At 46.7% G+C, this 25,549-nt stretch overlaps 1 protein-coding gene across 3 annotated transcripts; it reads right to left on the minus strand.

Annotated features, from left to right (window-relative positions):
- Window positions 1-1,148: 1,148 nt before the first annotated feature.
- Window positions 1,149-25,084, minus strand: CRAT (carnitine O-acetyltransferase). Of its 3 annotated transcripts, none has more exons than XM_048823286.2 (15): window positions 24,823-25,084; window positions 20,707-20,865; window positions 18,990-19,253; window positions 18,250-18,368; window positions 15,976-16,029; window positions 12,766-12,931; window positions 11,179-11,353; window positions 10,404-10,582; window positions 9,255-9,355; window positions 8,517-8,636; window positions 7,846-7,968; window positions 7,072-7,207; window positions 5,924-5,986; window positions 5,264-5,401; window positions 1,149-4,632 (listed from the first exon to the last, which is right to left on the minus strand). In XM_048823286.2, the coding sequence occupies exons 2-15, from the start codon at window positions 20,734-20,736 to the stop codon at window positions 4,417-4,419; spliced, it is 1,884 nt and encodes a 627-aa protein (XP_048679243.1). In that variant the 5' UTR covers window positions 20,737-20,865; window positions 24,823-25,084; the 3' UTR covers window positions 1,149-4,416. The 3 variants fall into 3 exon arrangements, with proteins under 3 accessions (XP_048679243.1, XP_048679244.1, XP_048679245.1); XM_048823288.2 differs by lacking the exon at window positions 1,149-4,632 and adding an exon at window positions 4,646-5,033; XM_048823287.2 differs by lacking the exon at window positions 20,707-20,865 and having other exon boundaries at window positions 24,823-25,083.
- Between the last annotated feature and the right edge of the window lie 465 nt (window positions 25,085-25,549).

A 25,549-nucleotide genomic window follows, 5' to 3' on the forward strand; every position in this document is an offset into this window, starting at 1 on the left:
GTGCGAGTAGCTAAGTTAGCTAGGTAATAGGGTAGTGTAGTAATGAGTTAAGCACCAGAGTAGAATGCAGTACTAATTGGTTCTTTTTCTTCTAACCACCAACTGAAAAGCAGAGCCAAATAAATAAAATGTACCACCATTCTTCTCCCTCACTTAAAAAAAAAAAGGGGGGGGGGGGCAGTTGAGTAATTTCCCAAAGCTGAGGCAAAAAATGTAAATTGCTTCAAAGGTAATTAACACATCCCTCACCTCTTCCAGAGAGACTGTCATCCTAGAGAAGTGGAAAAGTCACCTTAAAAACGACATTTACTTTATTTTCTAATGATTAACATGCTCTGTGGCTCTGGCAGTGTTTGTCTACAGTGACACAGTGCATTAAACCCTACAACTTGATAGCACCATCAAGCCAGTGGTCTGCAGCCTGTGGTTGGGGAAACAGTCCTATGCTTCTCCAGCACAGTTCCGGCCATCTGCTTTCTCTGGCCTTTTATACTATGGCTGCTTCAGCAGTATAGCTGTGGCACCATAGCTATGCTGCTGTAACTCTAGCATAGATTCAGACTACAGCAAGGGAATGGTTTTTTCCCCATTGCTGTAGGAACTCCACCTAAGTGACTGATAGGAGCATTCTTCCATCTTTCTAGCTCTGTCTACAGAAGGAGTTAGGTCACCATAGCTACGGTGTTCAGTAGTGTGCATTTTTCATATGCCTGCATGCTGTAGCTATATTGATGTAAGTTTTAAGTGTAGACTGGGCTTCGGTCTGCTTCTGCTTTCTTTTTCCATCCCCCAGGAAGCTACACGTTGTTTGACATAGCGATAAAGGCCCCTTGTACATTCTTGGCCAAGTTGAGCAGCCTAGGAGGTGAGAAGAGAAACTTCAGGTAGCCTCCTGCCTTTAGGTAGGTGGATTGAAAAGGAGCAAGGAAGGTAGATGACTGCCCTCAGAGAACTACTCCTTGCTTTCCAAGTAGCGGATCTCTTGCTTTGCTCCCTTACCATGGCCTGGGATGGAGATACTAAAACAATAGGAGGAAGATGATAAATTCCTGTGTGATCTATTGTTCTGTGACCCACGATGAACATCCTTCTATAAAGACAATCATCAAACTTATACCTAGAGCATTTTCTGCATAGAATCAACCCTGTTGGCAACATTTATACTTTTATTTATGTTGGAAGAACATCACCAATCCTTGCAGGACACTGATTACATTATCAAAAAAACATGTAATGCGTTTAACTGGCTGAGCATGCAAAGACACTGGCTACGCCATCAACAACACCTCCAATCCCAGAGTTTAGTTGCACATTAATAATTTACATATTTCCCTAATTATTCAGTAAATCAGTAGTTTCTTCATAACTTTTACATAGCCTTTAAGACCATGGACACTTCTTGGGCAAGTGACCAGCTAATAAAGGATAAACAAACAAATTGGCACTCAAAATAACTGGTCACTGGAAAAATAAGTCAAGAAGTGATGAGTCAGAGGGACATCACCGCAGCTTGAAATTGGCAACAGTAAAAGGAAAAAACACTTTTAAAAGAAAACCATGTAAACAGTTGTAATGTAATAAAGCAGCTCCCCTGTTAATCCTGCTTTCTGCCCCCTACATCCTAAAGAGAGAATGGACAAGCTGGATAAGAATCTTTTGTGTTTCCATATGCCTGGCACATAAAGACCTCCGCTCCACAGCTGGAGAAATGTCCCTGAAGCCAATGGGATCTCCAGCTTTATATCTGACTTAAGATTAAAACTAGACCCATCCCCTGTATTTTCCATTAATAGCAGAGTGCACTTCCACCTCATCCTCTTCAGGGGGCACTTGCCTTTGGGTGATTACTTCTGTCTTATTGAAGGGGGGAGGAGAGAATTCTTAGTTTCTGAAATTAGCCTTGTAATAATAAGACACGCCAATATGTAGCGATGCTGTGGTTGAAGGCACTTGGTCTTTGGCCTCATGGCCAGAGACCACAGTAGAGTAACATCAGTTATCAGCAGGCACTATATTGACTCATTACATACAGGGAGGAAAAAAACTGTTTACTTTGTCTCTGGCTAAAGGAATCTCTTCCAGAATAAAAGCCTCCCTAAAAAGTAGTGTTTTTTTAAATCCCAGCAAGACCTTACCCATTCCAATTCATCCCAAAAGGGTGCAGTCTCTTAAATGGTTATATAAGTACTCATTACATATAATAAATATTAATACAGATTAAGATTTTGGGTGGCCTCTTGTAACTTTCAGTCTCGTTCATTGTGGAAGAATCAGATTGTTAGAGCGGGTGTGTTTGTACCCAGAGCTTTGCATTACATGCTCCCATTGCTTTCTAACCCTCTCATTCCATTTATAATTATTTTTTTAAACTTAATTTTTTTTAATGGTGGTTTGTACAATCGTTAGCTGTGCAGGTGAGTTTCAGTAAAACTTTCCCGTCAATATTTAGTTGGGGGGGGTGGAATTTGAATTTAAAACAACTGAGAGCAGGTTTGCATCAATTAAAAAGTGAGATGGGGTGACTAAGTGTTCATAAAAGAGAGGTTTTCAATACTAGTAGGATGAATGTACTTCAAATTGGTCAAATTGCCCTCTACCAAGGCACCAAGATTGTGAATGCTCTCGAGGCCCATCACCAGAAGAGCAGCAATGACCCTACTGATTGGGTGACTTTGTGTTATGGACAAGTGTTTGTGTGATAAAACAGACTACAAACTCAAGCTATTCCTTGGTTCAGCACCGTATGTTTGGGCTTGCAGAACTACTGTTATCCCACTGCAGGAATAGCATCGGCAGGGGCAAACAATGCACTCTCTTCTATAATGGCAGTAGGTCTATGGTTTCACATGTTGCCCTAGGAAAGATATTGGCGGTTTTATATTCCTTTCTTACTGTCTCACAATATTTTTTAAATTGCGCATTTATAAATATATAATTCCTTCATTTCTAAAGGTTCAATCAAATTAACACAGATGTGACTATATTCCACAAAAGAGGGAAATTATAAATCACTATGGGTATAAATAACATTAAGGCAAGAAGAAACCAGGTTCTGATGAAGAAGCGCTGTCGGCTATGGAAAAGTCCATTGTTTTGGGCAATGAACAGACAGAGTCTGTACATCCTAGAGTAGACTCCTGTGCTTTCTCCACTACCTCCCTTATTTTAGAGGAACCACAACCTTGGTAGGAGTTGATAATATATGGCAGGGGAGAAGTGTCATTCTGCACCTTTTTTTTCCTTCAGCTCCAACATACATCACCTATGCAATCTGGAACCTATAGGCATTTTGGGAAACTTGATTAGAAGGGCTAATTAAGTTTCTTATGCAGCATCTCCTTAGACTAAAATAAATGCAGCATGGAAAACAGTGCATGATCTCTCAGTTTGCAAGTAACAAAGGGCAACATGGTTCCCATTTCTTTTCCCATTTGAAAGAGAAGGGGCAGAATGAAGAGGACAGGTTCTACAAACAACATCAAGGTCTATGTAATCTCTCCCCACTACAAAATATTTAAGTGCATAAAGTCAAGGCCAGCAGAGCCTGCATAATTAAAAAAAATCAATTAAAATGTTTAGTAGAAGCAATACAAGAAAGCCAAAGAGGCTCAAGTTGCAGAGCCTGAAGCTCTGAGATGGAGACCCGCCAGCAATCCATCACTTTATGCTTCAAACAAACAAAAGGCCAGAGTAGGGGAAATGAATTCAGTTGTAGCAATGGTGTTTCACAGTTAGTGGAGAAAGTGCAGACCCAAGTATTAGAAGGATGGGGAAGGGAACGTTCCTAGCTGTGAAAAGCACACAAAGACCAGTCCCCTAGCAAGGTTATGTTAGGAAAACAATTTTCTAGAAAAGCAGTACAATGCATCCTAACAGGACTGGATTTCCTCCGATTTACGGCATTCATCCCCCCACCCCAAAGTTCAATGGCACTGATGACACCACTTTGGGAGGCATAACATGGCCCAAAAGAGATATTCCCAACCCCTCAAAAGCCTGAGCCAGCAGAAAGATTCAAGTGGTCTCAGACCTACTCAGCCAGGGGAATACTCCCCCTAGTGGATGAAGAGTGAAGGATGGGATGAAGAATGTGCTTTCTCTGTTCTTTCCACTGTAAATTCAATAAAAAGATGTTGCGCCAGTATACCTTCAAGGGAAGAAAGTCATACTTTGCGCATTGTGGGACAGGATCTCTGTCAGATCTAGCTCGGAATAAGGCAATGCTTCCTTTCACCTTGTAGTCTGATAGCTGGAGATTACCACTCCTTAACTTCTCTGCAGAGAGATGCGTGCCATATGCTCTTCTAGAGTCCTAATGGAGCCCATCTCCTGTTGCCCAGTTTTTGGAGAGCTGGGAGCTTCTTGTGCACATGAGGCAGCTCCTAAAGCTTAGGGGCTGTGAAGGAGGTTCATTTCTTACAATTTTGATTTGGGTGTGGATTGGAGCAGGAGCCGCATGTCCAGTAGCGCCTTCTCCAGGTAATGTGCTAGGCGGGCTGCATTGGTTTCGGCACAGCTGTTGTACGCCGACATTGCAAAGTTGATGTGGTCATCCATAGGGTTGTAGCAGACTCCGTAGCCATCTGGAACCACTGGACCAAAGCACATCACACAATCTGTCTTTGCTGGGACCTACAGTGGGAAACAACCTGATTCAACACCTCCTCACCCAACTAAAAACAAATAAACAAATAGGCAGAAGATCACAAGAGCTGTTGGGGAGGGTAAATCAAATGGACTTCTCCCAACTAACACCCCAGGTAAGTTCTCCCGGGCAGGGGCATGATATTCAGACCCATCTGTTCAGCTCCTCGTACACACTGTGGATGCTTTAGAAATACACCAATTGTTTGTGCTATTCCCCAGCACTGTGCTAGTTCTTCATATCGCCCTCTGAAGAGACTTGTGGAGGAGCAGTTATCCACTCATAAGGACAATGAGCCTCATGCAGTACTGCTGCTGTTACAGTGTGCGGGCAGGGCCTCCGCATTACCACAGGCTCTTGGTATCTACCTGGCAATGCGCTGTCCAGCCTGGGGTGGAGAAGATAAATCTGTTAGAATGGCTCTAGCAATGGTAAGGTCATAGTCTTCAGCTTCACCTCACAACCTCTTTAAAGGTCCAGCTCAGCTTGTTGTGGGGCTAGATTCCTATGGCACTATATGCAGAGCAGTTCCTCAAGGAAGGGGGTGGTGGAGGAATGTGGAGAAGAAAGGGAGAAAGAATGATTGCAGCACTCTCACGGTGGTCAGCCACTTCTTACCTGGCTGGTTGAGAGGTTGAAGTGCATGGCAACAGCGTAGGCTGTATCCATGAACAGTTCTGGCATGCTCACTAGATCCTCAATGGCTTGAATCTTCAGGCCTAGCAGATGACGGTCTATTGCATTCCCCTTTATTGCCTGAAAGGAAGAGAGAGTCTGGATAAGAGATCGGAGAGGCAGGGAAACAAAAATCAGCACCATCTTCAATCTGAACCAGATTTTAAAAATCCTCTTAAATTTAAAGTAGAAAGGGGGAAAAAAAAACTGTGATTGTCCATTAAGAGCAACATTTGACAGACAGATGGAACTAAGCAAACCCTATAACTTCTCAGGATAGGATCCCTGTGATTTTAAAAAAACCCTTGTGCAGCCCTGGCATCTACAGACCCTAGTGATGGGGAGAATAGGAGTTCTTCAGAGTATAGCTGCAGACTTGATTTTCTCTCTCCTTTACCCCCAGTCACCAGGGATACTGAAGGAACGGTACAAAGAGGAAGAGTAAAGTCAGTCCTTCAAAGCATTAACTGGTCAGAATCAATCCTAGGGGCAGTATAAACAGGCTGTCTTATATGTCTAGCACCATAAATTGGGATTTTTCTTCCAGCAGCACCTGGCTTACCTCTGCACAGTCCCAGCCTTGGAGCTGTATGGGACACTCACCATATCTGTGTAAGCTCTGTGTGCCTGCGTAGCTCTCCTCAGCAGTTCCACCTTCTCTTGGTTCTAAGGAGAATGCATGGAATGGACGTTAAAAATTTGCTGCCCAGTGATTTCAGTAGCTCACCTGCAGGATGGCATTTCTGGCTTCAAGCTATTGTTAACTTAGATCATATTGTTTGGCTGAATTATTTTTCTCCCCTTCCAGCTCACGAGACTCTATTCTTAAGTGATTCCATAGGAACTACCAGTTGTGGCCCTTTATCCTAGAACTGTTGGAAGCGGAGATGTCAGTGGGACAATTTAGATGACAGAAGGACAATTCAGCAACCAAAGGAGGCAAGTCTTTGCAAGGGGATCACTACAGAGATTCTACAGCCTACAGCAAATGGCTGAACTCTGACTCAGAACTCCATCCCCAGTGAACTGACTTTCATCACTTGCTAGGTTCTAGTCTTGATTCATTGTCTTCTAAGAGAGAACCAGAGTCCCTATCTTTTTCATGGAAGGACTGAAACGAGTCCTGAACACTTAGAATCACAAGTCCTCTCTGTGAATCTGGACATGATTGGAATCAATAGTGTCTCTGTATCTCCAAGTTTGGGACACCCCAAACACTATACTGTTTGGTCGGGAGCTTGTTTCCTTATTTGTACAACTCCCCATCCAGAAAAACTGCATTAACTTCTAAAATTTTCAATTAAATATAGCATTGTACTAACTGTGTTCATCCCTATTAATTTAAACATATTCTAGCAAATCTACTCCCCAAAATAGTACATTTGTTTGCCTGTATATTATCCAAAGTTCATAGGTCAAAAACAAAATGAGGAAATGACCCTTTGAATGATACATTGAGAACCTTCAAGTCCAATAATCTAGTACTTAGGACCTGACTGGCTAGACATTCAGACTGGTCACATGTGATATAGGGTTAGAAACACTCACCTTGGATTTACAGAGATGTAAAAGGAAAGCTGAATGAGACCCAAGATTTGTAATCATATATTCCAGATTGTACCTTAAAACAACCTCAGATCAGATGCAGCAAACCGGAAGATACAGATGCTACACTTCTAGGGTAAGTTGAAAAGCAGTTCTCCCTTTATTTTGGGGTGAAGATAATTCACTCCATCTGTTGGAACTCTCACCTGCTTGCTAGGGTTGTCCATTGCCTCTACAAACTTCAGCGAGTCCACGGAGGCAGAGCGGATGGTGTCTGTCCGACCCAGGCGGAACATCCTCAGTGAGGCACTCTCATATGTAGCACAGACCTGGCCATACATCCTGAAAGACGGGGAGGAGAAGCAGTCACAGGGGAAGAATTGTCCTTGACAAGAAGGGGCTATGCAAATCTTATCCTTCGCAGGGAAATCGTGCAGGTGAATTTCTGGTCCGAAGTATGCAGATACATTTGTTGTATTTCTCCCTTGAATCCTCCCCACCTCCCAGGGAAGAGTAAATTCCATGCAGGAAGGATGAGAAAGATCAGAAGAAATGGTAATTACATGGACCAAGCTGCATCCCTAGCTGACTGACCCTCCTCTACTGGTATTTCATGCATTGCTCTTGGAGGGGCTAATCTTGCCCACTCCTTTGTGACCACGAAGGGCCCTACACAGAGCAGAACCAGTGCCATTCCAGTGCATGGGGAAAGGGCAGGATTTGGGATGTCTGCACATGGCTCTAGATCCATCAGCCATCTAACCCTCCCACATGGAGGCATAGCGAAAGAGTGGGCTATTGCAATAGGTCACCACCCTGTAACCCTGTGGTGTTTGGGGCTCTTTCCCCAAGCCCAGCTAGTTGGGTTTGGTGTTGACCTCTAGTCAGCAGTTTCATGGAGCCGGGTAAAAATCCCCTGAAGCTCTTTAGAAGGGAGATATAGGGGCTGGAAAGCTAACTGCCTGCAGTGTGCTCCTTACCTATAATAAGCCAGCTGCAGGGCCATCTGAATAAAGGCATCTGGACTTATCCTCTCCAATTTGGGGAAGTTCTTCCCAAAGTGGTGAAAGACAATCACCTTGATATCCAGATCTTGCACCATTCTGCAGAGAGAGAGGGAGAAGAGAAATTCTTCAGGATGCTCCTTGCTATTACATGGCAAAGACCCAGGCCCCAGAGCTTTCGTAAGCCCCAGAGACATCAATCTGCTCAGACCAAATCTGCACAAGGACAAAGGGATCTGCCCCACCCAATCTTTTCACAGTGAGCTCAACCTCCGTAACTTGACGCACTATGTGAAGTACCGTGCAACTGGTTAGATGCAAGGGATTTGCCGACTGCTGGAGACAGGATCCAACACTAGTTGGCCCAGTTGTTTGATCTAGTACAGCAGGTCAGGTTCCTGATCAGAGACATCCCTCTTCATAAGTAGATTAGGATGAATAAGCAGCAAGTCCCCTTTCAGCACAGCAGTCACCTGTCAGGAGGAGGCTCAGCAATGCACTTTTCAGCCACATACAGTATAGTTTATGCCCAACAAGACACTGAGCACCATAGAGCACTGACATTTTCCTTACCACCCAGCTCCCCAAGTGGGCACATGGATTATTCTCTCGCTCACTCACTGAGCTCTCCTACCCGCTTTACTCACATGTTGAGGTTCTGCTTTGCCTTCTCTATGTCATGTTTGATTTCTGGGGTGATGTTAAACCGCAGCTTCTTGGGCATTGGCAGAGGAATCATTGGTGATCTCACCAGCTCTGGTTTCTTCCTGCACAGAGAAACAGCATTGAAACCATTTAGCCAGACCTTTATCTCCAGCCCCTTGGCCTATAGGATTCTGGTGCCCAGTAGACAGACTCAGATCCCACTGTAGTGAACATAGTGTAAATCCCTGACTATGACATTTTGAGTCTGTGTCACACACTGCAAAGTCCTTTGTCACAAATCTCAGCCTTCCTGACTTGACAGCTGCTCCCTCCACATCTGCTTCTGGTGAAAAACTAGGAGAACAAATGCAGAAGTTTGGCTTATAGTGATTCCTTCACCAAGAGATTACAGGTCTAATGCCCTTCGAACCCTTTAAAAAATGTTCTATAGATTCCATCAGGAGCAAACACCAAACAGGAGCCACCCGACTGCCATATTAAACGTAAGCAGTGGCTTCTCTGGAGAGTTCGAGCAGCAGCAAAGTTTACCATTCTCAGCAGGTGGCTAATCCCTGGTCGTTGCTACAAGAGCTGCAGTACCTAACTTGAGATACCGTTAAAGCGCCTCCAGAGCAGATGCCTGGGGGTGAGGGGGGAAATGAGCTGGTGAAGGGGAGCTTTACTGTGGATGGACAGTTTGAGATCCGTGTCTGACTCAGAGACAAGTGAGCAAGCCTCACGTGTACTCCACGATGTGATCCAGAAGGGCAACGATGGGCGGGCCCTCCGCGGGAGCGTGCTCATACACCAGGCCACAGGAGCCATCCTCAGCAACGATAAACTGCCAGGGAAACGAAAAAGGCAGTGAAGAGAGGCCTCCTCTACAGTGCAAGCACTAGCCCAAGAGGGGCCTCAATGTCTCATTGCTATGTGCTGGAGAAGACCTCAACCCCATCAGCGCATGGTAAACCGCAAAGCCATCAGCCACCTCCCAGAAGAAAGAAACTCCATAACCAAGGTTAGGAGGATTTGGTATCATCATTATATTCAATGAGGCAGATGGTCCCACTGACAGAAGATGCATCAGAGAGGCCAGTGTACCCTGCAGTATGGTACAGCTTCAAAGGGTTTGATTTCCTTGGAGGCTCATGTAACACAGCAGTAACATCCCCCACCAGTTCTGTGAAGACTTTGGTTCATTGCAAAGCTAGAAGAACTTGGCGTTGCCCTGTAAATAAGCAGTGCCAAGCAGAAGCTGAATAACCCAAAATGTTGTTAGGATTGTAAGAGTCCTGTCAGAGCATGGGCTCCATCCCCCTGAAAGGCCCAGAGATAGCCTCCTAATGGAGGATGTGGCCCTTGAATGGTACCATTATACAGATAAAGGGAGATGGGGATCAATGAAATGTTGTTGTGGGATGGCAGCAGATGCCTGAAAGAAGCAGGTTAGTTTCTGGCAGAGACAAACAGGGAGAGCAACAATCCCATGGGAAATGCAAGAAACAGACCTTGTTATGCTTGGTCAGCCTCCAGACAGACAAGTCATTGTACACCGCAGGCAGACAGTTAATTTATGAGTAATACAAGGAATAGCTTGGCTGCATTGAGTGAGTGCTGCCAGGAATCTAAGAAACAATGAGAGCTCGGTGGACCTAGCAGGAGAGTGAGAACTTGTTTGATTGCGGGAGAGAATCCCAAACATTCTCCACCAAGCCCACAGGCACTTACGTTGTTGGCATCAGCCTCTTGCTCTTCTCACTTCCCATGCCCCTTTTGATCTGAGAAAGTCTCCTACTGAATGATTTGGGGGCCTACTGGCCCTTCCAGTTTCAGGAAGTTTGTCTCCCCCAGACCCGTGCCTCTAGTTTCTCAAAAACCCCAGCACACACCTGAAGGGTTTTGTCAAACCATCGGTTCCCACTGTTCCAGCGACTGCCTCCACCGTGCAGCATCTGAGCTGCCACCCGGCTCTTGTAGATGTCGTCAGACACCCGAGGAATGGGTGAATCCAGGCAGACGGTGAAAATGCTCTTCTCGATCGAACGCACGGACTCCTTGTTGGTCTTATCTGAGAAGGGGGGGGGAAAGTAGAAGATGATGGAAGCTGGTTGAAAAACTGCATTTAATTGGAGGGAGGATAAAATTCAGGAGAGCAGATTAATGACACTTGGTGCCCTGACTCCCTTTGTAAGGAAGCATCTCTTGACCATGCTGCAGTGGTATTTGCTGCAGTGGTATTTGCAGTGGTATTTGAGTGTTGAAGCTATGGGCTAGATGGCTGTTACAGACTGGAAGCTGTGAGCCTCATAGGGATGCTCCTTCTCACTTGTATCAGCCCTCTGATTTTTTTTTTAGCTGGGTTATTGGATTTCATCCATTTTGGGGGTGAAATACTACATAACTTCAGCTCTGTCCTGGACCAAACCTTGAACACTTGGAGAACAGAGTGTTTAAACAGAAATAACAATGCTTTGCAATGGGTCTAGTCTGGACACAACCCAGCTGGATAAATACTCCCACACTCAGACTGTTAGAAAGGCCAGTTATCTGGTCAGTGTCTGTTTGCAGAGGGCTTGTAAAGGAGGGAGAAGCCCAGGGGCGCAGCACTGCATGGAGGGCAGCAGTTACCAGCATGGTGTTCCACGTGGGTGGGGCAGGACAGACCTTTGATAAGGTTGTTGTAGGCTTTGGCCCAGCTGTTTCGGTGGTTGGTGGTGAGGATCCCAATTGGCTCCTTGTTTGTTTGGAGGGACGTGTTCCAGATCTTCTCCAGCTGGATGAAGATCTGATCGGTGGTGAGGGGGCTCCCATCGCTGCTGTAAACATCCAGCTCAAAGAACTGGGAAGGAGGGAGAGACAAAGGTTTATAGCAGCCAGTCACGCAGACTGACCACAGTCTCATCCAGGAGGCAAGAGCAATGCTGAGGGCTCAGCTAAGGGGCTGATGATTAGTCGGTGGAGAGGAAGGATGACCCAGTGATTAGGGCATAGGCTGGGAGCTGGGAGACCCAGGTTCAAGTCCCTGTTATGACACCGGCTTCCTGTGAGACCTGAGGCAAAGGACTTAACCTCTTGGTGCCTCAGTTTCCATCCATAAAACAGTATAATAGCACTTCCCTACCTCACAGGGATGTTGTGAGGACAAATATATTAAAGATTATCAGGTGCTTGGATACTGCGGTAATGAGGGCCAGATAATTCAGACAGACAGACAGAGGAAAACACTCTTCTCGTAACACCTTCCAGGTTCTACAGTTTCTGAGGCTTGACCATGACTAGGGCCCTGCCAAATTCACGGCCATGAAAAACACGTCATGGATCGTCAAATCTGGTCCGTTGTGTGCTTTTACCCTATACTATACAGATTTCACGGGGGAGACCAGCATTTCTCAGATTGGGGGTCCTGACCCAAAAGGGAGTTGCAGGGGGGTCACAAGGTTATTTTAGGGGGTTTGCGCTATAGCCACCCTTACTTCTGCGCTGCCTTCAGAGCTGAGTGGCCAGAGAGTGGTGGCTGTTGGCCGGGCACCCAGCTCGGAAGGCAGAGTCCTGCCATCAGCAGCGCAGTAGTAAGGGTGGCAATACCATACCATGCCACACTTACTTCTGTGCTGCTGCCTTCAGAGCTAGGCAGCCAGAGTGTGGCAGCTGCTGACTCGGGGCCCAGATCTGCTGGCAGCATCGCAGAAGTAAGGGTAGCAGTACCGCAACCCCCCCTACAATAACCTTGCAACCCCCTCACCCGCAACTCCTTTTTGGGTCAGGACCCCTACAATTACAACACTGTGAAATTTCAGATTTAAATAGCTGAAATCATTAACTTTACGATTTTTAAAATCCTATGACCATGAAATTGACCAAAATGGACCATGAATTTGGTAGGGCCCTAGCCATGACTGTTGGGTCCATTATCCCCCCGGCCTCCCAAACCAGCAATTTCTAGCTCCAAACCCAGAGCGGGAGACTGAACTTTCAGGGACTGGAGCTAGGAGGGAAAGAGATGTGGGAATGGAGCACTCACATACAGCTCACACACACTGCAGTCCCAGCCATGGGGCCCAAGCCTGCTCTCAGTTAACAGCAAACCCACGACTGACTTCAGGGGGAGCGGGACTGGGTCCCTGGGGAGGCAAACCTCATACTCAGAGTTTTATTGCTTCTTTCTCTTCCTTGGCAAAGCCAGTCAAAGGGGGCACTTAAATCCAAAAGAATAACCTGGCCTTCCTAAGACTTCCACTAAGACTGCTGTACCTGGAAGTTGTGAACCACAGTAATGTGCGAGGGCAGCTTTTTTCCTTTGGTGTAGTTCACAACGGAGTCGTGCTTCGGGCCCGGGATGCGACAGGATGAGAGGATCTGGTAGTACTGGTTCATGCAAAGAGGTTTCCCACCCAGGTATTCCACTGGCAGGGTCTCACTGGCAACGTACACAGAAGAGAGGAAGCAGGGTGGGAGAGGGAAGAAAACAGCAATCAGAATGCCTGCCTTCCAACGATCCACACCTGGCATGCTCTCCCCATGCCCAGCGCCCTTTCGCGGCTGCTCCAGTGAGAGACTAAGGGCTAGTCTACAGTAGAATCATGACAGGGGTGCAGCTGTACTGATGTCGCTGCACCACTGTAGTGTGGCTAGTGCAGATGCTCCATGCCAATGGGAAAGAGCTCTCCCATTGGCATAATTACTCCCCCTCCTGAGTAGCGATGCCGGCAGGAGAGTTTGTCCCATGTACATAGCACTGTCCACACTGGTGCTTAGGTTGGTGTAACTTACATCGCTCAGGGGGGTGGCTTTTAAGTTTATATCAAAATAAATGCTAGTGTGTACAAGCCCTAAAAGATTTGGAGATTAGAAGTCTCCTCCACTGGGGGCTGAGCATCCCCTGCACCCCCCAACTCTCCGAGCAGAGGCTACCCAGCATGTACATGAGTTGGCTTTTGTTTTATATAGGGGCAAGGTCCTTTTCTCCACATCTGCTAGCATAGGAAAAAACAGACCCTTGGGCCTACACTGCAGCTTGCCCAACTCCAAGAGGAGTTGAGGCCTGGTATACTGAAAGATGCACGGAATGTAGACCCATTGTTTCAAGGGGATTAGCAGTGGGTTACAGGGCACAGGTTCAAATCCAGGCCTATGTCTGGAGTGACCACTAGTTGTTGCCATCTGATTCTTTGTGTGGTGGGTCTCAGTTCATAGACTCCCAAGGCCAGAAGGGACCGTTGTGATCACCTAGTCTGTCCTGCTGTATAACACAAGTCAGAGACTGTCCCTGAAATAATTTTAGAGCAGATCTTTTAGAAAAACATTGAAAATTCATATAAAAATTGTCAGAGATGGAGAATCCACCACACCTCTTGGTAAATTGCTCCAATGGTCTGTTACTCCCACCATTAAAAATTTACACCCTATTTCCAGACTGAATTTGTCTAGCTTCCAGCCCTTGGATCATGTTATACATTTCTCTGTTAAACTGAAGAGCCCATTATTAAATATTTGTTCTCCATTCAGGTACTTATCCACAGTAATCAAGTCATCCCTTAACTTCTCTTTGTTAAGCTAAATAGACTGAGCTCCTGGAGTCTATCACTATAAGGCAGGTTTTCTAACCCTTTAATCATTCTTGAGGCTCTTCTCTGAACCCGCTCCAACTGAACACGGGATTCCAGCAGCGGTTGAACCAGTGCCAAATACAGAGATACAATAATCTCTCTGCTCCTACCCAAGATGCCCATTTATGCATCCAAGGATCATATTAGCCCCTTTGGCCACCATATTACACTGGGAGCTCATGTTTAGCTGATTATCCACCACAAACCCCCAATCTTTTTCAGAATCAGTGTTTCCCAGGATAGAGCCCCATCTCCTGTAACTAGGGCCGACATTCTTTGTTCCCATACACATTTACATTTAGCTGTATTAAAACACATACTGTTGGCTCGCACCCAATTTACCAAGTGGTCCAGATTGCTCTGAATCAGTGATCTGTACTCTTTATTATTCACCACTCCCCATGTTATCAGTGATGATTTTATGTTTTTTCTTTCTGGTCAATGATAAAAATACCTAAATAGCACAGGGCCAAGAACAAATCCCTGTGTGACCCCACTAGAAACACACCCACTTGATGATTCCCCGTTCACAATTCCATTTTGGGTATGACTATCCAGGGATAAAAGACCTGCAGGACACATCAGCTGACTTGGGCTCGTGGGCACACTGCTTTTAACATATGCTAACCTGGTTGGATTAAAGTCAGGGCCCACTCTGGACTTTAAAGTGACTGGTTTAGCATGTGTTAAAAGCAGTGTGCCTGGACTGCACTAGGCTTCTCAAATGTGTTAGCTAACCTGCTAATATCACACCTGCAATCCTAGTTCACACAAGGCCTTTGCTGGCAGCCTCATTTTAGAGGCCAAGGACTGAATGAGGCCTAGAGGACTGGGCTCCTCTCTCACCTGTAAAAAGAAAAGGAGGACTTGTGGCACCTTAGAGACTAACCAATTTATTTGAGCATAAGCTTTCGTGAGCTACAGCTCACTTCATCTGATGAAGTGAGCTGTAGCTCACGAAAGCTTATGCTCAAATAAATTAGTTAGTCTCTAAGGTGCCACAGTACTCCTCTTCTTTTTGCAAATACAGACTAACACGGCTGCTACTCTGAAAGCTCTCACCTGTGGGCTGCTTGCGGCCCAGTCAGCACACAGCTGCAGCGCATGTGACATCCTCAGGGCCATGCAGTGTTAGAATATATATTGTGTGGATGCAGCCCACATAACACATAGATATGTAGCCCACAGTGGTAAATAGGTTGAGAACCACAGAGAATACCCCTGGGGACTTAAAACACATTGGAAGCTTGTGTGTTCTTGCTGACTGAGCTGGACCTGTTCTGTGGATAAATTAAGGATGTGAGTCTGCAGGGCTTCAATCAGGCTTAATTCCCTCCAAGTACAGACATAGGAGCCTCTCCCAAAACACAGTGTGAAGGGAAAAGTTTTTGTGGCACTGCAGCTTTGCAACCCTAAACATCATTACATGAGACCCAAGAAGCAGAATAGACCAGGCTCATTTCCCTATCCAGGTGGAGTAAAAGGCAGAAGTAAATAAAGAACATAAAAAGGGAAAAGTCAGTTTGCTTTTGTACAGTCCTAACAGTGACCCTGGCTGTTGTCAGTTACACTGATTAGAGGCGCTATTCTTTAGATGCATGGATTTTTATCTTGACTGTTTCCCTTTGAGAGAGAGAGAGAGACACTTTTGATCTGAACATCCCCTAAGTAAAGGCAGCAGGGACATTTCAGTGTGCCAGAAATGCCTCTAACAGAAGAAGAGCTTGGTGTAAGCTCAAAAATCTTGTCTCTCTCACCAACAGAAGTTGATCCAATAAAAGATATTACCTCACCCACCTTGTCTTTCTAATATATGGCGGCCAAAACAGCTACAACACCACTGCATCCAACTTACTTGTCAATCATGGTCTTGAAATCCAGGATGCCCTCAATCAGCTTGGCAGCAAACCTGGAACAGCCAAACATAACAACCAGAGAGATACAAATCAGAACATTTGGGACTTCTGAAATCCTGACCCCCTAGAAATAATAGTGGTTTGGATTTCACCCCCTCTGCTGATAGAATGCTGGGCTTTGGGGACAGCAGAGCAGAGCAAGTTCCTAATATCTTGAGCCCTGGCCAACTGTGGCTGTGTTTTGGTAGCTCCAATGAAACACTTTTTTGTTCACTGACCCATTCAGGTTTTTTTTAGTATTTGTGTGGGTGTAGCACCGAGAGGCTCCAACCAAGATTGGGGCTCCCTTCTGCTGGACACTGGGCACATACAACAAGAGAAGGACCCTGCCCTAAAGAGTTAAAATAGACAAGACAGACAGGGTGTGTGAGGGGAACAGAGGCACAGAGCAGGACATCACACTAATGTCTCCTGTTGCACAACTTGCACAAGTACCTGAGCTCTAAGGATAGTAACAAAGACCTGGCTAGCCTAGAAGGGGCTCAGGCAAGTCATCTTGGAGCTGCTCTGCAGCTGAATTTTTTAAAAAATGGAAACTGAAAGAACCGTTTCCACAAAAGATCCAATGGAGAAAGTTTTTAAAAACAACCCTCCTTCCCCATCCCCAAAACCCCCCCAACTGTATATTCCCTTGTAGTGTCTGAAAACAAACTTTGCTGCATTTTGCATTGCCCAGGCCTGAGAAAGTGAAACTGACTAGAACCAAAAGTAAAGCCAACTAGCCTTTCATCCTAAAAGCAGAGATGAACACAGAGGGTAAAGGGCATGATAGCAAGGTAGTTGTTTTGTTTTCTTTTTAAATTGCAGCACTGCAATGCCCAAGCATTCATAAATTATGTCAGGCCTCATCAAAAGTCATGAGATAAAAGGAAGTTGGATTCTTTTTATTTGCCTTCTGGTTTCTGAGCTGTTTTCAAGTAAAATACAGTACCAAGTATCAGGAGAGTTGGCAACGTTGATTTTAATAAATTTCACAGTCAATAATATACGGAAGGGTTTTTAAAATAGGATTTTTAGCCCTTACACTGTCTCTTTAAGACATCCTCCCCACTCACTGGGATGGGACAGATTTGGCCAAGTGAGCATACAAGACCTTGCATCAGACAGGGAGGGAGGATTCTTTCACTCTTATTTCTCTCTCACACACACTTCTCTGGTTGGTTGATATTTTTAACCCAGCCAGAAGACATCTTGATGACAGGAGCAGGTGATGATGGGTAAATGTGGAAAAGGCAAACCTGTATAAAGGTCAATGCTATGGCTTTGAATCCACAGAGCCTAGATTTCCCAGAGTCGAACCCAAATCTAAGACAAAACTTCACATGCATGAAAACAAACACCTAAAAACAGTGACTAAATTCAGCGGCAGGCTCCAAAGAGGGTGAGAGAATCAATTCCATGTGTGTGGGGATGACTTCAAAACACCAGCATCTGCAACATGAATTAGCAGGAGGGAAACACACAAATTGCCAGTGTTTGGTTGCATACAGGGCTTGAGTAAGGGGAAGAAACACACTGGAGACAGACAGCAGCTGTGGATTTGACTTGTGCAACTAATGACAGAACAGTGGGAAGCCCTCTGCAAATGCACAAAGCCTGAATGAATCTGCAGACACACACAATATTAGCTGAGTAACCTAATTCATGCAGTAGTCTGTCTCTTCCCCCAAGCCTGCAGAATCTAAAGTCAAATTAGGGTCTTCTAAAGTATCTTAGGTACTTTGTATGGCTCCTGTCACCATAGTATCTGAGCACCTCACAATCTGTATTTATCCTCACAACCCCCGCTGTGAAGTGCACTTATCCCCATTTGACAGGTGGGGAACTGAGGCACAAAGATTTATGTAATTTGCCCAAAGTCACAAAGGAAGTTAGTGGCAGAGCAGGGAATTTAATCTAGGTCTTCTAAGTCCGAGCCTCCTCCTCTAACCACTGGACCATCTTTCCTCTTCCATCTTTCCCTTTTGAGGGAATCCTGCTGGGAGAAGCCCTCAGCCTCCCTGTAGCCAGCACTCTTACCTCATTCCCTACAGTGCTTCCTGCTGGGAGAGGCTGCAACTGGAGTAGCTGTGAGCCTCCCCATGGCTAGCAGTCATCTAGGCTGGGAGAGACTTGCTAGTAATCGCCTCCTCCCACCAATCCAAATCAACTCCCCAGCAGCCCAACTAACATCATCTGAAACTTCAGGGAAGAACAGCCAGAAAGGCCTTTACCTGAGCTGGCCTTGCTGATCCAGAAAATCTTGTTTTGGTAAAACCACGCCAGGGCTGGAGTGAACCACAACCGGCAGGCGGTAATCAAGGTAAGCCGTCTTCAGCCACCAGTCAGAGAGCTGGGACAGAAACAGGAAGCATGCAAGAATGGGGGCTCCAGGTTGCAGAGAGCAGGATGCCCACTTTGCAAGCGTGAGTGATCTGTGCCCCACAAAATGGCTGGAAGACAATCCTGCGACACACCATATCCCACAATACTTTGCAAGTGGAGAAGATTGTGGGATTTGGGTCATGGAATGATTTTTCGGCCATTTTACAGACTAGGTAGAGCAGGGGGCTTGTGGGATGGGAGGGGTGGGGCTGGTGCTCCGTGGGTTGGCGCACTGGGCTTTCCCAACCTTCTGGGGGCAACTATCATTTTAAAGGACTAAGACTTTAGCTGTAGCAGTCAGTGCCCATGACTTCCCATTCAGCTGCACGTGCCTCAGCTCGACATGGGACTTGGGCAGCTCTGTGCACACAGCAGAGAGAGAGACGGGCAGCAATGTATGGTGCACTAAGTCTCAGCACAGAAGTGTGGGGGGGAGCCTAGATTACCAGTCACAAAAGCACAGGTGCCAGGGGCTGGGAACCACTGGCTTGGAAACCAGGATAGTGATGGCCCTTATAGGACTTGGCTCAGATCCTGCCTCCATCCTCTCCTCTACTGACCAGGACTCAGGGAAGTAGCACCCACCTACCCAGTTCTCAGTTTTCCTGGCTCTCCTCTCCAGGCCCTTCTGCAGCCTTTCCCCAACGCCACCTGGTTTCTGGAATTCATCCACCAGCCCCTTGGTGTGGGTCCATTCCTCCTCGCTGATGATGGGCTGCAGAGCCAGCAGGTAGCGATCCAGGGTCTGCTGAAGGGGTGGCACCGGCAGACATGGCAATCCCTCCTGGTGGGCTAAGTATCTGCCTGTGAGCTTCCCCAAGGCCAAAGGCTTCAGCAAGCCAGATGGCTTTGCCTGCAAACCACAGAGCACACATACAGACAATCTTCCCCGCAGCGCAAAAGGAATCAGCAGCTCAGATACATTGAGTCCCCTGTCCCTGACAACACATGGAAGCCTCATCGGGAGCAGAGAGCTCAAAACACAAACACCAGACATTTATCGACTGGTTACCAGAGTGAGAGGATCAGGAGACATCCAGAACAGCAGCAGAGACACAGCCTCCCACAGGGATGTCAATTCTCAGCCAGGTAAAGGAAATGCCACTGGGATAATAACACATTTGCCCTTCTCTGAGGATCTCCTAGCACTTTACAAACATTAATGGGAATAAGTCTCAGAGTATCCCCTACAACTATACAGTAGGTAAGGAATATACACAGGGACTGTTTTGCCCACTAATGAAATGCAGCCATCTCTGAGATAGGACACAGCAACGGGCAATGCTACACAACAGTTTAGGATAGGAAGTGAAGAGGAATCCTGTAGCCAACTGAAACTGCTGGAGGAATTTAGCCAAGTTGGAACTGGATCAGGGTTAACAACCCCCACCCGGGAAATGACTGTGCAAAATCAAGAATAATAACCGGAAGCCCGACTGTGGAGCTGGACATTCTGGTGACAGGAGGAGCTTGGCTATGGGATCACCAAGCCTCTCGGGTCAGCAGCGACCGCAGTTGCTCATGTCAGAAAACGTAGCTCCAAAAATGATTCCCATCCAGTCCTGCGCAGCAGGAGACTGGCAGGTGCAAAGTGGAGGGAGGGAAGGGGTGTGGGGGGGGGGAGAGAAAATATAGGGAGAAGTTTTTAAAGAATGGGGAAATTGTGGGTGAATCAGAGAGGCTCATGGGGGACAGGCTAGGACAGTTTTGGCAATAAATGCTTCCACAGGGAATATGTGCTGTGACAGTTTCTTTTGGGCAGAGAAAAAGAACATGAGAGAGCAAAGAGCAATACTAGCCTTTGACCAGGAGAAGTGCTCTCACCAACCCTCCCCCAAAACTTTGAGAACATCCTCTTGTTTGGGCAGGAATTTAACAAGGTTCTGTTAGCGAGGATTTAAATCCTGTTTTCCATGCCCTCTTCCCCCACTTTCCCTCCTGTTTCATTCCCTCCCAGTGGTTTAAAATTCCTTGCTAGAGACTTCTGACTATGGACTGGAGGGAAATGATACCGGCTAGAACATGCCCTTTGGTCTAAGAAGCAGTCAAGGGAGGGTTTTCCTCAGGGTCAAGTGCAGAGAAGCACAAAGGGTTCAATCCTACAAGGTGCCAATCACCTCCTGCATGGTGCTCAGCCCCTCAAAGAAAGTTCTTGGCTCCTTGCAGGATCTGGCAGCACAGAGGGATCAACATCTCTGGGAAGGTTAAAAGAAAAACTAATCACTAAGCCCGAAGAAAAAGTGCAGGGTTGAAGAGGAAGGAAGGGGTTAACCTGCATAGTCTAATGATAATGTACCATACTGTACCTTCTCTGACTGCTGCTGCTTCCTCTCCATGGGTGGAATGAGAAAACTGTAAAACTCTCACTCCCTCAGACTTCCTCTCTAATCTCACCCTGTTCTATGGTATACACAGGGAGTCACACACTTTGCAGATAGCAACCTTTGCCATCTGACTGCGCTATTCTGTTGAGAAAACACAAGACCAGGTATTGCAATGCGAGCAGTTGGGTGGGAGGGGCAGCAAACCACGTCCCACGTGCTGGCAAGACACTTTTAAAATTTTTCCCCTGCCCTCAGTGACAGCAGGAGCTTGAAATCGCTTCCTTACTCTATCCTCTGCAACTGGATGGTTTTACTGTTTATTTCAGGGCTGGGGAACTGTATATTTCAGGGATGGGGAAGGGGGCCCAGCTGACAGCTCTGGAGAGAAAAGAGCCCAGTCTATGCACAGGTTGTGTGGGTAGCAAGTAGGGTGACCAGATGTCCTGACTTTATATGAACAGTCCTGATTTTGGGGGCTTTTTCTTATACAGGCACCTATTACCCCCCACCCCATCCCAATTTTTTACACTTGATATCTGGTCACCCTAGTAGAAGGCAGCTGTGTGAGCTTCCTCCAACAAACTGATCAGGAGGAAGCGTCTATAGCGATGAAAGTGAAATCCAATCTCCATGGCCTAGTCAGGCTTTTCCCTCTCCGCACACACTGCCAACTGGGGTGGCCACTGCAATGGCAGCGTTCCTGATGTGAATGGTTGTTCACCAGGAGCTAAACCAGGGGTGGGCAAACTTTTTGGCCTGAGGGCCACATCGGGGTATGGAAACTGTATGGTGGGCCATGAATGCTCACAAAATTGGGGGTAGGGGTGCGGGAGGGGGTGAGGGCTCTGGCTGGGGATGAGGGGCTTGGGGTACAGGAGGGGGCTCTGGACTGGGATCGAGGGGTTTGGAGGGCGGGAGGGGGATCAGGGCTGTGGCAGGGGATTGGGGGAGGAGCTCAGGGGTGTAGGCTCTGGGCAGCACTTATCACAAGCAGCTCCCAGAAGCATGTCCCCCCCCGCCTGCAAGGCGCGGCCAAGTGGCTCTGCACACTGCACCGTCCGCAGGCGCCACCCCTGCAGCTCCTATTGGCCGGGAACCGCGGCCAATGGGAGCTGCGGGGGTGGTGCCTGCAGACGGGGCAGCGCGCAGAGCCGCCTGGCCATTCCTACGCTTACTACGTAGGAGCTGGAGGGGGGTCATGCCAGCTGCTTCCTGGGAGCCACGCTGAGTGGGGCAAGCCCCAAACCCCACTCCCCGGCAGGAGCTGAGGGCTGGATGAAATGGTTTGACGGGCTGGATGTGGCCCGCGGGCCGTAGTTTGTCAACCCTTGAGCTAGATAGAGGCCCACCAACCACACAGATCAAACAGTCATCACATGGGAATGAATTCAGTCCCTGGACTGGGTTGATCCAACAGCCTACTGACAAAAGGCCATATCCTGTAACCAGTCTCTAGAGTCACATGCACACTAATTTAGTATTATAACACTGCACATCACGAATTCTGAGCTGTTGGCAACTTTGTCATTAGAAAACATCTCACAACAATAACATTACATGGGCATTCCAGACATAAGGAAAAATAATAAGATGAATATCAGCCTCTTCCAGTCTTACCAGGATGTGTTTAACTAAATGTAATTAATAAATGAGCAGACTTACAAGCAATCAAATTTTTATGCAACAATATTCCAGTAAGAAACACCATGAGAGAGCTATTTTGTTTGTTTGGGATTTTTATTAAAAGGAAAAAAAAGTCATGGATGGATCACAGTGAAAAGGTGAAAAAGAAAAATAAGTAATGAAAATATCACACCCACACAAACTCAAAATCTGAGCATCACATCTGGATATTACCCCAACTAGCCCTTCTGTATTCATTTTAGTGCCAGTATCTACCAGGCATGTACTGAGATCCCAGTGAACAAATCGGGAACATAAGAGCAGTCAGTAGACTGCTGACTCTCCTTTCCACATGAGGAAGGGAGGCAATCCACACATACCAGGTGACCCTCCATCAATGCATATATCCACAGGGAATTCAGTCTCATGTGTGTTCTGTGCCAAACCTTGTCCTAACTTTGCTACCAAAGTTACTTCTCTCCCAAGGCCAGACTCATGACACAGCCCTATTACATATTAATTGGTTTACTTTAAGGTAGTGTGTTGTATTAGTTTGGTTCCATCCCACAAACCAAGCCAACCTGTGTTAATCAGAGTCCCTGTGTACTCTTTGCCATGTAGACTGGTCTTTCATGTCCTATTCAGGATGTCACTTAGCAACACTTGTGGGTTTGGAGTCACAAGGAAGGTCTAAATAATGTCTGATTCACTTGTTACCATCACATCCACCCAGCCACCTGCAGAGTGTCAGACAATATGGATCTTTTTAAAGAAAAATTAAAAATCACAGAGCCCATGAATCCCGGGACAGACAACACAGCTGTGATGTGGAGAAATGGGGATTCTTTCAGCAGGTGAAAAAAAAAATCCACAGTTATCCGTTCTCCTGAGCTCTGTCAACTATGGCTCAAACCATGCTAGTTTCAACCACGGTTCAACAGTGATTCTGACAGAAAGATTCTAATATAATTTCCCCCTTACTGGTGTGGAAAGAGATTTATTAAAGGCACCCCCCTGCTACAGGTACCCACTTCCTTAGAGCCTTGGCTACATCAGGAAATCAAACTGATGCTGAGACTGATTTTCAACCGCGGTTCCCCTTCATCCGATATTGAAAATGGCCTAAGTGTTGTCACAGAACTGACAAAAGCCATTTTATTGCCGCTTCAGACAGCATGACTAGGATCTGATAGAAGCACATGTCTTCCGCATGGTTTAGTAAACACTGGTACGATGCAGTTGTAACTGAGGGAAAATAGAAAAGGAGGACTAATTTGTTAGTCTCTAAGGTGCCACAAGCCCTCCTTTTTCTTTTTGCGAATACAGACTAACACGGCTGCTACTCTGAAACCTGAGGGAAAATATTCATCCATAGATCATGGAAAGCCTATGAGAATCCTGCTAGCAGCAGCTATAACCCAAACAGAACCATGGAGTCCTTTGCACTGAATGTTCAGCAGTCTCATGAGTAGAAGTCAGTTTGTAGGACTTCTCCCCTATGTCACACATGGAGAACTTTAAGCAAATTTTGGCTGAGTGATGCAATTACTATAGCCATGAGTTCAAGATTCCAAAACGAAAGGAAAGAGTCCAGTTAAAGTACATGGTGGGGCAAATGCGGAAGATTTCACTGACATATTCCTCCTAGAATACGTGAATATTTTCTTAATCAGTTAAAAAAAAAACAAACGGGCAGGTACATATCAGCCCCGCTATCAGTTCCTAAGAAAACCAAGAGGGCGGCACCCCGGTGAAAGGATGAATTAATCAGTAACCAAGCTCTTGGCAGAAGCTTGAGTTGATAGAAGGCACATAATGAAGTTCTGCAAACTGACAAAGGTTACTCCCAGCCCAAGGGAAGACCTAGGAGATGTTTTGCTGGCGACAGACACCAGGGGAAAAAACATTACAAAATCAAAATCCTCAAGCAGAACCTCATTCGCAGCCTTTCATGGACTGTGTCAAACCTGAAGAGTGATCCTGGCACTGGTCAAGACCATCCCATCCCCTTAGTGAAGTTACTATGCATCGAAAGGAAATCCCTGTCCTTTAGCTGAGAGCGATGCCTCGCAGTAATCCTCCCCCGACACCCTCTAATTTGTAATGATCTTTCTTGCAAAACATTTTTGCATCCTACAAGAAAATCACACTACAGCTGCATTGGTACAAGCCAGATCTTCTCCTGCATCATCCTCCCTTCCCCGCCCCATAAAATCAGCGCCGGACATTTATCTCAATGTCCCCCTCAAATCTCCCTGAGCAAAAAAACTTTCAGGTTTCTCCCAACTCTGCCAGTTTCTCAGAGACTCTAGAAACCCTGGTCTCATCCTCACAGGACCATATCAGACACCCCTGGAAAAGGCCATGGGTCACTGTCCCAAGATTGTTCAAAGCAGGGAATGCTCCCCCCGCCCCCTCCCTCCTTGCTATGAACATTAAACCAGCCTGCAAAGCAGGGATCAGGCTCTTACTTACCATGTTCCTTGCTATGAAGGCCAGCATAGCCCCGTGTATGCACCTCCCTGGCTACCACCCACTGCCCTGAGTGAGCAAAGTCCTGTAAGCACGGCAGCCCCGGCCTTGATCTTGCAAGACACAGAGACAGTCAGCTACAGTGTAACTTCAGCAGCAGCAGCAGCCCAGATACAGCGTAACAAGCCCACACTGCCTTCTCTGGCTCAGCAGCCGTTAGGGGAGGGCACAGCAGAGCAGCCATCTTTGTGAGGGGCACATCCCTCCTCTGCAATGACCAATAAGCAGGGGCGCTACCATCTTTGTGAGGGGCAGGGCCCTGCTCTGCATAGCTCTCTGATGACAGCAGATCCCTTGCCTGAACTAGTGCAGGCATCTGCCTCCTCTTTCTCTCTTTGTCTCTCAGGGGTTGAATTAGGGAGATGAGATCAGTAGAGGGAATGGCTCTGACAGCTGGGACTTGTGCTTGCAGAGAGGCGTGTTCATTTGGAGGAATGTGTATTACATATCCCCCTCTGGGCTGACTCACAGAGGTTATGACAGCCCCTGCTGATGAGCCTTGGGGTCTTTCATTCCATCGACAGCAGCTCATGCTTTTAGCTCCTCGGTGTGTTGTCCAAGGTGGTGGCAGCCGTCACACAGGGTCACTTTACTCCAGTCCATCCAAACTGCTGTCGGTAAAATCACCTGCTTGTCTTGGCACTCTGACCGCACAGCTAGGCTTGGCAGG

This window comes from Caretta caretta, chromosome 16 (genome assembly GCF_965140235.1).
Source record: "Caretta caretta isolate rCarCar2 chromosome 16, rCarCar1.hap1, whole genome shotgun sequence".
In the NCBI taxonomy this organism is placed as follows: Eukaryota; Metazoa; Chordata; order Testudines; family Cheloniidae; genus Caretta; species Caretta caretta.